Genomic DNA, 14,520 nt, shown 5'->3' on the forward strand with positions numbered 1-14,520 from the left:
AAGCTGGGGACAGCCACTTCTGGCTGCCAGCACATGAAACAGGTCTGTATTCCAGTTGCAGGTCAGGAGGCAGGGCTACAACTGCCACAGTAGATCCGTGTAGCTATCAGTCATCATCACGCTTCTGCCTGTCCCACTTCAACTTTTGTTCTCTTTTTCTCAAGGGAGAACTGACACAGAACCTTGTTCTGCTTCATACATAGGTGTAGGCTCCCAATCATTTCCAAACCCTGTTTTCTGTCATCAACTGGTGTAACTTAAAAAAAAATGAACTGTAGGAAATAAGTACTTTTCACTCTAATTTCTTCACAGGTTGTTGGCTCAGTTGGATGAAACAGAAAAGGCTTTTGATCAATTTTGGACCAAGCATCATCTAAAACTAGAACAATGCTTGCAGCTTCGACACTTTGAACATGATTTTAGAGAGGTATTTCATTGGTTGGTTTTGTCTAGTCTTCTCTGGTAAATAAGGTCAAACTGCCTATATGTAGAAGTATAATGGCATTCCTAAAAAAGAGATCGAGAGAGAAGCCATTCATCATACAATATGAAATGAATGTTCAAAAATGAAATTCTTGGTAATTATTTGATATCTTACAGCATTAGGCCAAAATGTGAAACACTAGCTTCATGCTAAATTATTGTGTGTTTATGTGTGATCTTACCAAATACCACTTCTTCTGTGATGCTTAAGTGCCCAGTCCCACTGAGGTCAATGGAAAAGAAAGATGGAAAGCCCAACTGTCAGCCCAAAGGATAAAGTAATACAAATCTTGGAGTAATATGGACTCTATAGAGTTATGGATCTTCAAAACTGCGTGTCTCAATAAATAACAAGAACCAGGGACAGCTCTTTAGAGAATAGTTGGTTGTCGCCTTGTATTTTCCATTTTGAAAGGAGATGAAAGGCTAAACTTGAGATGCAGACTCTTCTAAAAGATGGAGATAAATGTTTAGAACTCATATATAATTTTATGATTATCTTGTGATGGGTACACTTTTTTTGTCGTTTGTTTTAGGTAAAACTGACATTGGATAATCTAATGGAAGCACAAGCAGGTTTTTCTGACATTGGAGACAGTGTGACTCGAGTAGAGCACCTCCTGAGGGAACAGAAACAACTGGAAGAGAAAGGACAGGTTTGTGCTCAATATCATATTCAGTTGATCATCTAGGTGCTTCTCTGTCACTATCATTCTGTTATCACAGATAACTTTTGTACTTCAGTGATGCAAGTAACCGATAATAGTTGACGTAGTTTGAACTCATCCCATGAAACCGGAAAAGTTCTTCTGTACTTACATGTATTCAGCAAAGAGCTGGTGGTTAATAGCTGAAGAGATAAAATGTTTCAGTGCTGTAAACAGTGTAAACTCACTCTGACTTTGCCTTGCAAAAGACTAGGGACCTTCACACTCCTGAGCTGTGGTTTTAAAAGTTGCCGCACCCAACGTGTTATCACAGCCTGTTATCTTCTGCCCCTCTGTGAAGTGGTGATGTCCTTCTCCTCTGAGAATTTGTAATCCATAGCTCTACAGATAGGAGCTCAGCCCACAAAGCCTGAGATAACATGATTTGTCGTAGGATTTTGCTCTGGTTCATTCTCCATATTGTGCTGCTCTACTAATCTTTAACTTGGGTTAAGCATGCAGTAGAATATTTTTATGTAGATACCTGCGCTGTATGATTTTGAGACTGTTTAAGTACTCACCTCTGAATTTAGGCTATGGAGGCAGCAAGAACAGTAGTAAGAAATAATACTCACTAACAAGTTGGTCTTCGATGCAAATTGAAAAACACGTCAGCCAGATGAATATCCCAAACCTTTAGCTCCAGGCTACAGCACAGATCACAGAGATGGTTTATCTTTACTACACATGTAATTTTAAGATCTAACTTTGGATTGTTTCTCATTAATTTCACAGGAACCATTGGAGAAAGCCCAGACTCTAGCTCTCCATGGAGAACATCTCATTCAAAACAACCATTATGCAGTTGATTCCATTAGACCAAAGTGTGTTGAACTCAGGCGTATTTGTGATGACTTTACCAATGAGACCAAGAAAAAGTACGATATTTTGGGAAAGTCTCTTGAGCTGCATCAACAGTTAGATAAGGTGAGTGAGCCTTTTTAGAAAACAGCCCTACTGATGGTTCTACTGAAAATGAATGCTTTTATAAGCACAGGTACAAAGATTTACTACTTTTTTCTCCATTTCATTCAGAAACTGTTACCATAAAAACTGGAGCAGTAGCTTCTCATAATTATGATCTTAAAATGATGAAAAATAGGTTATTAAACTAAGAATAGAACTAGGCCTAAATTTAAAACAAGAAACAAACATATAAAAATATACTTGAAAATAAACAGCTTACTGCTTGTTCTTTTTTTTTATCCCACTTTATGTGATCCCACTAGAATAGAAAGCTCAATGCTCTGAGAATGTCTACATGCTATTCCAGCCTAATTCCTAAAAGAAAGTACCAGAAATTCATCATGAAAACCTGCTTTGGAGTATTTTTAATTGAGTGTAATAGGCCTAAGAGGTTTTGGGCAGTTTTGATGCAGATCAAATATTAATTTGGGGATTTGAATTGTTGTGTGTCTGAACACTGAAATGAGGTAGTACAGCTGAAAGATCTGATATGCAGCAACCACAGTAACACTCTTCCTCCTCAGAATATTATTGTGTGTTACTGGACCATCCATCTATCCCATGAAAGCTGAATTTAATTTGCTATTGTTCTGTACCTGTTTTTGACCAGGACCATGCAATGAAGTAAACATTCATTCCCTTTAGCAACATTGTAGGGCAAATCTGTATTTCATGGGGTGGTAGAAGCAACACTTTATAATATGGACTGTCAGTGATGATGGGGTCCTTGTTGTCTGATTTTTTTTAAAGGCAAGCAAATGGTGTGAAGCTGGAATCTACCTCTTAGCTTCCCAAGCTGTGGACAAGTGCCAGTCACAAGAGGGAGCTGAAACCGCACTCGTTGAAATTGAAAAGTTCCTGGCAACAGCTAAGGAACACCAGCTTTCTAACTCGAAGGAGTTCTACAATCAGTTTGACATGATCCTCACCCCTGAAATAAAGGTAAAACCCCTCAAATGCATATGCACTCAGTTCAAATTTCAAAATACCAATTGCTTTCTACATGAGAGTATCAGACTATATCTTTGGGTCTGTTCAGATAGGCTTCTTTTGCTACAGCAAAAGGGCACAGAGGTGAGCACTTAGGGCAATAAGTTTTAGTCATATGATCAGTCCTAGAACAGCACATACTTCAGGGTAGAGCTAGAAAATTTCACAAGTCACCAAGTCCTACTCCATGAAATATAGATCTGTGCAGAATGCATGGGCTGGGCTGGGTTAAGCTACAACATGATCTTTATCTCTAATACACCTAGTCTGAGTAACAGAAGTCATCTCAACTTGCTTAGTCCAGCACTGACAACCATCTGCTGTTTGCCTTTTCTTTGCTTAGGCCAATGCCCAAAGAATTCTACAAAAACTAGAAGATGTACAAGAAATGTTTGACAAGAGGCAAGTGAGTCTGAAGAAACTGGCAGCCAAACAGACCCGGCCAGTACAACCTGTTGCCCCACACCCTGAATCTTCCCCAAAGAGAGCATCACCAAAGACTACGAGACCAGCAGGAGTAGGTAGGCCATGAACAGCTGCTTTCAGATATACACCAGTGTTTTTCTTGCATGGTCATGCTTAACTTTTGTCATCAGAATGAAAACTTACATTTGATGTTCAGTGTCAACCGTGCAGGCCCAAAAAGTTAAAACAAATGTGAAACAATCTATCACTAAAAGCATATAAGCAGGGGTGAATCAAAAAACAAAAATCAGGCTCTTCGTCTTAGGTCTAATCTACAGAGTATATTTCTATACTGTTTCTCATTCTGTCATGTATTGCTAATTTTTCCCTGAAAATGCAAACCAGGTTAGTCACTGCATGTAAGGTATGCATGAGGAACTCTTTTAAGTTGCACATACAGTGATGTGAACACTGGGCTTTGAAAGATCACAATCCCTCCAGTTTCAGTTAGATAGTGCAAAGCTTTATACATCGTTAGAGACATTGACTCATTGGTGTGATTTTCTGTTCTTTTGTTTTTCCCTCCACATAATCATTTAGTCACTTTCTATAGTTGTCCTCTACTAACTAAAAAAGTTGAATATTGCTTCTGGTTGGAATTTACAGAAAGCTCCTGATTTGAGGTTATCATGTTTAACCAAGGTACCCATTTTCTGCAAAAGGAACACGTGGGTGAAGCTAACTTGAAACTGTGCATCTTGGAGGCCAGTCACCTTGTACCTTGTGGCAGGAAGGGGTTAACCTTTTCAGAGATGGTTGTAAGAAATTAAAAAAAAAAAAAAAAAAAAAGAACTTCATGGCTTTTTAGCAGGGAACCTTTAGCTAAAAGGCTTGGAAAAAAACTACTAATTAGCATTAAGAGCATACAGCAAGCTTTGATTTTTTTTCATCAGGAAGATTAGGCAGGCCTGACCATTTTGCTTTCTAGGCATACTGTCACAAGCTCATACAAATGTCCCTGTTGTTCTCCTCTGGTCCCCAGCATTCATCCTTTCCCAATGCCAGTTTGACATTTTTACTTTTTTCCCCAAAACCTTGCTTAGCTGTGGTCTTAAAATGGAGTTGCTACCTCAAGTTTCATTTACATTGTTGCCTTAAAGCAAGCTGAAACCACAATGCCTTTGAAGAGGCCTTGCTCTGATACCTACATCTGCTAGCAATGTGTTCCACTCTTGCACCGTTGTTGGCAGTCCATTAGCTGCATGAATTTTTAAGTCTTTGAAAACTCAAAGAACTGACAGTAAAAAAGTAGTAGTTAGTTTTCCCTTGCGTAAGTTAGTAGAATGTAGAGAGTTCTGGAGGTCACCTAGCCCGATCTACTCCTCAGAGCAGCACTAACGTTAAAATTCTTCAGGCCACTAGTGATGAAGCAAAGACAGCTGCAGAAAAATGACATTATGGGACCAGTAGGTCTAACCTAGTTAGTCCTTGTTAGTAGCAGTAAAGTTTTACAACTGCTTTCACCAGTTGTGAAACTGCACCTTCAGTCTAAAAGCTAGTCTTGCATTTCTGTTTATGCATGCAATCTCAGTGTTTCTTAAACTTCTTTCTTGTAATTTTAGAGCACTTGCAGATTTTTTCCATTAAACCTTTCATATAAATAGAACCTTTAAAATAGTCACTAGTATAGAAATGATAATACTTTAAATGTTGATTATCGTTCATACACCCATCCAATACTCTCAGCCACTTCACAGAGAATCATGACATGTTCCCTTGCTCTGATCCTTGCATTGCTGTTCAGTCTTATATAACACAGTACAGGAGATAACTGCGTGACAAGGATTACTTAGCTTCTGATGTCCTGTTGTGAATTAATAGATAGATGATATTTAATTTGAAAAGTTACTCCAGTTGCCCTCTGAGGAGATGCAAAGTGTGACCCAGGCCTGTTCAGACATTCATAAGTAGGCTGTATCATCTCATTCAGATTATTTTTGTGCCTGAAGATGATTGACAGAGAAATGTACAAAGAAACAGGTGTCTCTGACTTTCTGCAGCTTTTCCTAGGACTTAAAAACTGTTACTTTAACTGCCATGAGCAGTATGTGTATATTTACATAGAATCACAGAATAGAATCATAGAAACATTAAGGTTGGAAAAGACCTCCAAGGTCATCTGGTCCAACTGTCCCCCTACCACCACTATCACACACTAAACCATGTCCCTAAGCACCACGTCCAACCTTTCCTTAAATACTCCCACAGACGGTGACTACACCACTTCCCTGGGCAACCCTTTTCAGTGCCTGACTGCTCTTTTTGAGAAGAAATGTCTCCTAACTTCCAACCTCAACCTCTCCTGGCACAACTTGAGGCCATTCCCTCTTGTCCTATCACTAGTTATCTGTGAGAAGAGGCTGCTTCCCCAGCTTCCCACGCCTTTCTTTCAGGTGGTTGGAGAAAGCAATAAGGTCTCTCCTGAGCCTCCTCTTCTCCGAATAAACAACCCCAGTTCCCTTAGCCACTCCTCATAAGACTCATAAGAATACATATACCATGTAATAGCATCACTTGGGTCTTACCCAATTGTTCACTACAAAGAATCATTCTTTGAATTTCCTGAGTGTCATTTCCCACAGAATGCCAAAGCACTTTGCAAATGCTGTGTTACTGGTAAGTATTTTCATCTCTCTTTTGCAGAAAGAGAACCGAAGCACAGATCAGCTAAGTGATTCACCAAAGTGTTTCACAGTCTGAGTCTGAGATGTGGCTGAGAACAGAAACGGGCACTGTGTCGTTTCGGTTTACCCCGGTAGGCAGCTAAGCACCATGCAGCAATTCTCTCACCCTCTCCCCACACAGTGTGGGATGGAGGAGAGAATCAAGAAAAAGAAAGTAAAAGCCTGTGGGTTGAGATAGACAGTTTAATAGGACAGAAAATAAATAGAAATGATAATAGTAGTAGTAGTAGAAGTGATAATGATATGATGTACAAAGCAAGTGATGCACAATGCAACTGCTTACCACCTGCTGACCGATGCCCAGGCTGTCCCCAGGCAGCCCCTCCCACCCCCCAGCCAGTCTTCCCATATTAATTGTTCAGCATGATGTTATATGGTACGGAATATCCCTTTGGCCAGCTGTTCTGGTTCTGTCCCCTCCCAGCTCCTCATGAGCCCCCAGCCTCCTTGCCTGCAGGGTGGTGTGAGAAGCTGAAAGGTCCTGGGCTTAATGCAAGCACTGCTCTGAGACAATTAAAACATCATAGAGTTATCAACGTTATTCACATCATCCTAAATCCAAAACACAGCACCGTACCAGCCACTAATTAATTAATAATAAGAAAGATACCCTATATTAATTGTTAATATTAAATGAGTCCTACTCCAAGCCTAGAAAATGAGGCTGTGATATTCTGTTCTTCTGGAAGCTACCCTCTGTAGGCATGTCCTCTGTGCCATTTCTTCACATTCACAGGATCAGCGCAGAGGCAGCATTTACAGATGGGTAGAATTTATTGAGAATCACCTTGTAAAAAGGAAAGAGGCTAAAAGCTCTTTCTTGAAACAGATACTATACTTTGTTGTTACCCAGGACATATCTGAATATTTGTAAAAGTTTGCAAAATGAAATAGGCAACAAGAAACTATCACGTTCCTAGGATGTGTAAACATAAAGGCAGGCAAAGGCAGTAAGATGCAGTCAACAGAAACACAAAGCCAGAAAGAAAGGCTCTTGGCGCTAGGCAGCATATCTAACAATACCATGGCAACACTGCACTGCTTGTCTGTGAAAGCAAAGAAGTTACATTCATTCCAGAATAGATTTTGTTTTGTTTTGTTTTGATTTGCTGACTCCCTGTTTCCCTAACAAGGAGTGGTAGGGAAAATTCACCCCAATTCAGAGTGCTAATGGAAAAATGTTAACAGATGAAAATATTCTGTCGATGTATCTGTGACACACTTCATTCTGCCTGTGCATATATGTGGATGCACACAAGCAAAGCTGATACCATGTATGAGAGAAAGAACAGATTTCTATCAGGGAAATGACTGAGACAGTTTCTTATGACTATGCATTTATGTCCTGTGGTGGCTCTTGGCAGTCTTAGCTCAGTGAAGATCCACGGAAAGGCAGCTCAGAGCTGCACTTTAAATTCTCCCTCATGCAGGCTTGCCTGCCAAGTGCTTTTCTTTGGGTCTGGAAATCCTGAGGCAAAACTTCAAATTCATCCCATTTTTGCTTGAAGCTTTTGGTTCCAAAAATGAAGTTGTGAATTTCACAAGGGAAGGCCTGCTCAACAATGGTACTGGAATTATGATGCTCAACAACAACAACAAAAACATACAGCAGTCTATACCAGTTGCAATTAGTGCAAATTTTATCTGTGGGAGTCTGCTTAAATATCATTCACAGATCAACCCAGAAAAGACAGGAAATGCTGCTGACCCTTCTATAACAAATGCCTTGATAAATTTTAGTTGTATATACGGCATCTTATTTCAAGAAAAGCTCTGTGTGCTCCCCGTGGAAGCCTGCACGAATTAAGCTTTCCCAAAGACTATCTTACTTAGCTGGACATTTTCTTGGAAAACTTTAGTGGAAATGATTCAGCCATCTCAGTGATCAAGGCAGGGAAAAGTGTTTTGTTTTAATCACCCTTGTAGCCAATGCTGAAACACGGCAGTGCCAAATGGTTTTGTCCCTTCTTAAAGTTTCCAGATTTGGTAGAATTGTAAAAACTTGGAAAAAAAATCTCAGCTCATACATGTTCATTATGGATTAACTTGCTACACTTTGGCCCCTACGGTCTCATTTCTTTTGTTGTCAGCAAAAATGCCTGGAATCCACAGACGTAAGATGTTTCTCATCCCTCTGCACTGCTGGTTTCCTTAGAGTATGATCTCGTAGCAGCTTAAACACTTCTTAATGGAAGGGCATTTTGGTCTCTTTCTCCTCTCCTCTTTGCCCAACACAGCAGTGTGTTTCTGGCTGCTTGAGGTCAGTACTTACAGTCACATCACTAGTGGTTGGATTTATTTATTTATTTTTGTTTCTTTTGGCAAGTTCAGCTCCTCATCATCCAGTTGAAAGAAATGCAGTGCTGACAAAAAGAGGTGACAAAAGCATGTGGCCAGAGGTTGGGAAGAAAGGGAGAACAGTACCAGCCCCAGCTCAGATGGGTTTCAACTGTTCTGGAGTTGTCTCTGAGACCGTGACAGTTTACTGCTGGTTTCTCTCCTGCTGACGTGGGAGAAGTAGCAGTAGGTGTAAAGTTCCGACCCCAATAAAGACCGACGTGGGTGTTAACTTAGCTTTTTGTTTGTTTATTAGAGGAGTGTTTTTAATAACTAGCGCAACTACATAAAAAGATCTACGCTGCAAGGACAGTGAAAGACTGAAATCAGAATTGCTGGGCAAGGTGTCTGCTCTTAAACATGCGAAGTGGCATATAGCAGTCAGTAATCTGACAGATCAGTTCTAAAAATGTCAAGTTGGTCTTCCATATTAGTCTTTTCTGGTTTGATCTATATCTGTGCAAAAGCCTGTTAACCTCTGAGAACTATTGTGAAAACAGCTCAGTGAATATTTATGAAGCACTTGAATTGTAAAAAGGAACCCCAAAAAATTTACTTTCAGAGCAGGGATTGGAACAGTTTATGGATGTTAAGGCTCTGGGCCCCCGCTGAGAAATGCAGATAAATCAAAATACTGAATAGCTGCTCATGAATTCAGTTTTTTTTTCTGTGCACTGAATGAGGCAATAGAATAAATCCTTAGGGAGGGGGAGAAAAAGTAGTAAATGTGCAACATACTCATCAATGGTTGGACCTAGATGTCTAAACAGAAAAGGGGCAAAATTAGTGTTGCAGGTGTAGCTTTACTTCTGTCATCTTTTCTCTTCTGATGACTATAATATATTCACATAGGGATTTCTTCATGTGCAGCATGAATGTGAAATACAGGAGCAGAAACATCAAAATTTCTGTTAGCTCATTAAGCAAATAATATGTTTAGCAGCACATCACACATACAAAATCCATGACTCACCATATGGGTTTATTAGAAGGCCAACTTGGAACATGAAATTCGTATGGGGGGATACAACTGGAGGCTTTTTAGTCCTTTAAAGAATAAAAGCTAAACTGGTTCCATCTCATTTAAATGTGTATGACTGCTCGTTGGATCCTTTCCAGCATTCCTTGCAGTCACTAATGCATAACACTCTCTAACTAATAACATCTGGATAGGGGATTAAAGGAGAATGTCTTGCAAGAGGCTGGGGATGTGTGCAGGGAAGTGAAGCAGCAGAGAGATTAGCTGACTCAGAAAAGACGACGAATGTGATTTTCATTAATGGCTCTTGGGAAAACACCAGTTTCTGTAGCTTAAGATATCTCTGTAAAGAGAAAAGGAAAAGATGCTTTCAATTCTGTGGCTTTGAGGCTGCTATCACGTTTGGCCAAATCTGAGGAAACCATGCAGTGTGTCTTCTTACAGAAAAATACTCCACTTACAGGGGGCCTCACTCAATGCTTCTTATATGGGCAGATTTTCAGGAGGCTCAAGAGCAATTTTGCTAGAGCAGAGAAGTATGGACTCTATTGCCTAAGAATGGAAAATACTTTCTGTATGATACATGATGAACCTTAGATGCTTGGAAAGATGTTTCTTTAGCTGCCTTAGCATGCTGTTTTGTCATCAGCAGCATAGAAAAACACTATTTAGTCATTAATTATCTTCAAACCTATGTTCCTGGGGGGCAGCATTTGCTGCATGCCCCAATAAACAGTTTGGCATGCTAGTCATTTCCATGCCTATTCTTGACGAAGGACTTTGAAGAACATTTCAGGTCAGTCCTGGAATCATAAGCATCTAATCAGTTTCAGCCACTGGTAGCTGCCAGGCTGTGCTTTAAGAAACTTCCTTAAACTTTCTAATATGAAGTCAATGTGAGGAAGTAACAGGCCTGAAATGGACACTGCCCAGTCTTCATGTCAGTCAACATGGACTGATAAAAAGGGGAAGATTTAGGGAAAGTGGAAGATTTAGGGAAGAGTGGGAGGGAAACTGCCTTAATTCTCTTCCCAGCTGCATAATAAGGCAGTTGAAAAGACACAGGGTAGAAGAAATGTCAGCTTCTGTTGTTATTCTCTATGCAACAAATATGTTGTCCTTTTAGTTGTACATAATTTGGGGTGTTTCTATTTTTTTTAATACGTTAAAAGGAGAATTTAATGACAGAAACACTTGAAAATCCATTAATCTCACCATGCAACAGTTTTGTTCTTTGCCTGACCCAGTGCCTTACATTTCATCTGATATCCATATTTGTTTTTACCATGACACGCACGCTTGCTTGTATTAATTCAAGAAGATACTAAGAAAAAGGGAGAGCACTGTTTGCCTTGTACTTACACATTACCAATTTAACACAACTAAAGATATGAACTGCAACAGAGAAATTATTTCCTATTTAAGTCAAATACATTGAGTTCCCTTCTCACCGTTCATCCAAACACTTTTCTGTGGACAGCAGTCTCAGGACAAGTGGTTAAGTTGTTAGGGATGTTTTTATAGTAACATTTGATGACTGCTGTAAGCTGGTTTTCAGAGCCTGCAAGGCCGAACCAACCTGACACGACAGCATATTCTGCAATCATTTTCCCAGATTCACTGTCATTATATACAGTCAGAGTGACTTGTTGAACACTTGTAATGATTACTCTTTTGAGGCTTGTTCATGTGATGAAACCTTACAGGGAACAATCCTTTGTAGTCTGACTTTACCAACCCAGTACCAGAACAAAAATGTCCTTTCTTTGGGAAACCACACAAGTAGCAAGCCATGAGCTTAAAAACAAAGTGAAAATTATCCAACTGTTGATACAATTGGCTAAAATTTACCTGAGCTATCCTTAAGATGGTTGCCAAGGAGGAAACCAAACCATGGTAGTCATTACAGCATGAAACTGTGTGTGCCAAATTGAGACGCAGTGGAGGACTGAACAACATAGCCCATTCCCTCATGCCAGCTGATCCTTCACCACTACAACTGCAGTTCAGTTCTCTAAGCCAGGTGTCACTTATCAATGACAGGAAAGGAACTTTGCTCATTGTTTTTATTAAGTAGGATTTTGACTTTTAGCATGAGTTTTCTAATGTTACTTTCTTTTTGACTCCTTCAGCTACCAACAGGAGGTCCACAGAAATTTCCTGCCCTCCAAAGTCTATCTCTGAGACAGAGATATCGAAAAAGAAAAGTATTAAGAAGACTAAAGGTGGAATTAAGGTATAAATCACAACATTCCATATTGTGAGAAAATTCAAAACAAAATAAGTGTTTCCATATTTGTAGTTATTTAAAAATAGAAGAAAAACATTTGCAAGTTCTTTGCAAAACATTTTTTACAATTCACAGTACAGTTTAAAAGTTAATAGATACCGGTGTTAAGGTTTAGTATGTGAAAAAAACAGGTTACACTGAAGTAAAAATCACTTTCAGAGGATGAAAGGGGCAATGTGGAGAGTATATCCAATGATGATACATTAAAAGTACCCCTCCTTTGTTATGCATATGAACTATTTTGTTTCCCAAACTGAAATTTTATTCTAACTCATCTGAAAGGTGTGTTATGTTCAGGGTTTTACGAAGTTATATAGTTTTCCTCCTTTAAATATTTTCTAAGGTCATTCTATACCCAAAGGAGGAAAGACTAGACATTTAATACTTAATATAAACCACCATCATTAACAACAAAACTCCACTGTTAACTGTTACTACATAAGCAACTATGGTTCAGGGAAACGCATTTGACTTTTGTGTCTCTGTGATGAGATTTGTTGCATCATTGTTTCTGCAGCAAAATTCTGCTCTGGATACTTTGAACTTCCTTATCAGTCCTTCCCTAATCCCAAGCCCTACAGCATTTAAGACACCTGTCCTTACAGCAGAGAGTATTTTTATTTGAGCTAGCAGATTGCCTGGGGATAATGAGATATCAAGACAAAGTAGCCTTCCTTGCTTATTTTAAAACTGGGGAACAGAAGAATCCAGAAACTTCATTCATCTGCATTCCTTGTATCCAAGATGAATTGCAGCTGCATCCTGAAATCTTTTGTTTGTCCAAGCTCACAGAAATGACCACTTTCAGGGAGACCAGACTTTCTCCCTGTCAAATTCAAGTAAAACCTCCCCTGCCGTATTTTAAATGCTGGTTTTTAGACCATGTAAATACACCTTTCTAAAGAGACAGTACCACAGAAGTTGTATTCTGAACGTTTCTATACTACAAATATTGCATAGCGTTGCCAACATCCATTTTAGTTATGTTAGCCAAAAGTAAGGCAAAATCACATATGCAGTGCCATGTTTGCTGTAATTTTCTTGTCTTCCTTGCATGAAGATTCACAGTATTAGGGCAGCATATCATTAGAGTAGTTTATCAAAATAGTCTACAACATACCAATCTATTTTAAGAGTTATTCTTAATTTTCAATTTGCACATCTAAGTCGATTATTTTAGTTTGTCAAATGACATACTAGACTGGTAATGTGTTTTTTTTGTTCTTGTAAAGAATTAAAGTTCTAAGTAAAAGTATCACTGATTAAGTATTTTCACATTGTGTGTGCTTTTCATTCAGATCGAAGTGATGCATGAAGCTAGTCAAGGGGGATCTAGCAGAGTCTTGGTGATGAGCGAAAGCGACGAGAACCTGTCAACAAGGAGGAGGTAAGGCTGTATGCTTTAGTCATTATGTGATGTAACTCCTTAGAATAAGCCTTGCACATCTCATTTAGTAGTAAGGATCATCTCATGTTCAAGAAACTCATTTGACTACATGGCTATGCTTCTGTTTTTCAAGTAGAAGTGATAATAATCCTGTCTCCCTTTCTAGTAAGTTTTTTTCTAGTAAGTTTTGAGAAAGATTATATTAATTACATAATCTAAACAACCAGATGCTCAAGTCATTTAGTTTAACAATAAATACCAAGCAAACCCACTTTTAGTTGAACTTCACTGTCTCTAGGCCAAAGAGAATAATTTTAAACTGCAACAAGCCCACAAACCAAACCCCATGCTCCTTACTACCTCTATTTCTTTTGTTTTCTTCAGTATAATTTAAATAATTTATACATACATTATGCCTGTCTCACAGGGGTACACACTTAAATTGCTTGATACAGGAGTACATTTCTGAGAACACTAGCTCGTCAATATACTATGCTATACAAGTCAGAGACAGCAAAATGCAACTCATCTCAATTTATAGTAGGTTAAAAATAATCTTATATACTATGAAAATAATGTCTATCACTGGTTACCAAAGCATCAGCTAGTTTTCAGAAAGTACAAAATGTGATTTGAAATAGAATTTATTTAGGTAGATACACATCTCTACAGGAATGATTGCCTCAAAAGACCTCAAAAGAACATACGATTTTGGAAGTTAATATTAACAATAGGTTAAGCTTCTAGTACTAGGCAGTTTTCCCACAACTTTAAACCTGGAAAGTTGCTAAACAATTTTTTTAACTGCCTCCTTTCTTGAGAACACCAATTTCACATTAACCCCTCCCCCTCCCCTTCCCCCCCAAAGATCTGGAGGTTTGGTTCACAGTAGAAAGATGGGAAGGATAGAGAAGAAGAAAAAAATCAGTTCAAAGTCCTCTAAGAGAGTAATGATAATTAAGCATTAGAGCTGAGCTTGTCAGTTACAAAGAAAGCAACAAGAAACTCACCAGCTTTTTTAAAAAATTATTTTTTTTTAAAAAAAGAAACAAGTCTGTTTATTCAAATCAAGTTTTACAAAACAATTGTATTTTTGTGGTAAAGAGCAAAATTTAAGAATAAATATTGAACACTTTGTATAAAAATTAGTAATACCAAAGGGAAACTGATGCAAATCAAACAAACAGGTAAAAACAACTTTAGCATTAAACATGCTGTGCAACAATGTCAAA

At 38.7% G+C, this 14,520-nt stretch overlaps 1 protein-coding gene across 11 annotated transcripts in view; it reads left to right on the forward strand.

Annotated features, from left to right (window-relative positions):
* Positions 1 to 14,520, forward strand: part of MCF2L2 (MCF.2 cell line derived transforming sequence-like 2) — a 154,526-nt gene that overhangs the window by 62,025 nt on the left and 77,981 nt on the right. For all 11 annotated transcript variants that reach the window (XM_035334040.1, XM_035334038.1, XM_035334041.1 and 8 more), the window contains 7 exons: positions 313 to 427; positions 1,020 to 1,139; positions 1,926 to 2,117; positions 2,907 to 3,098; positions 3,490 to 3,667; positions 11,744 to 11,847; positions 13,200 to 13,288. In XM_035334040.1, the coding sequence (XP_035189931.1) occupies positions 313 to 427; positions 1,020 to 1,139; positions 1,926 to 2,117; positions 2,907 to 3,098; positions 3,490 to 3,667; positions 11,744 to 11,847; positions 13,200 to 13,288 (990 nt within the window). The remainder of the gene's footprint in view (positions 1 to 312; positions 428 to 1,019; positions 1,140 to 1,925; positions 2,118 to 2,906; positions 3,099 to 3,489; positions 3,668 to 11,743; positions 11,848 to 13,199; positions 13,289 to 14,520) is intronic.

Source organism: Oxyura jamaicensis, chromosome 9 (assembly GCF_011077185.1).
Source record: "Oxyura jamaicensis isolate SHBP4307 breed ruddy duck chromosome 9, BPBGC_Ojam_1.0, whole genome shotgun sequence".
NCBI classification, from domain to species: domain Eukaryota; kingdom Metazoa; phylum Chordata; class Aves; order Anseriformes; family Anatidae; genus Oxyura; species Oxyura jamaicensis.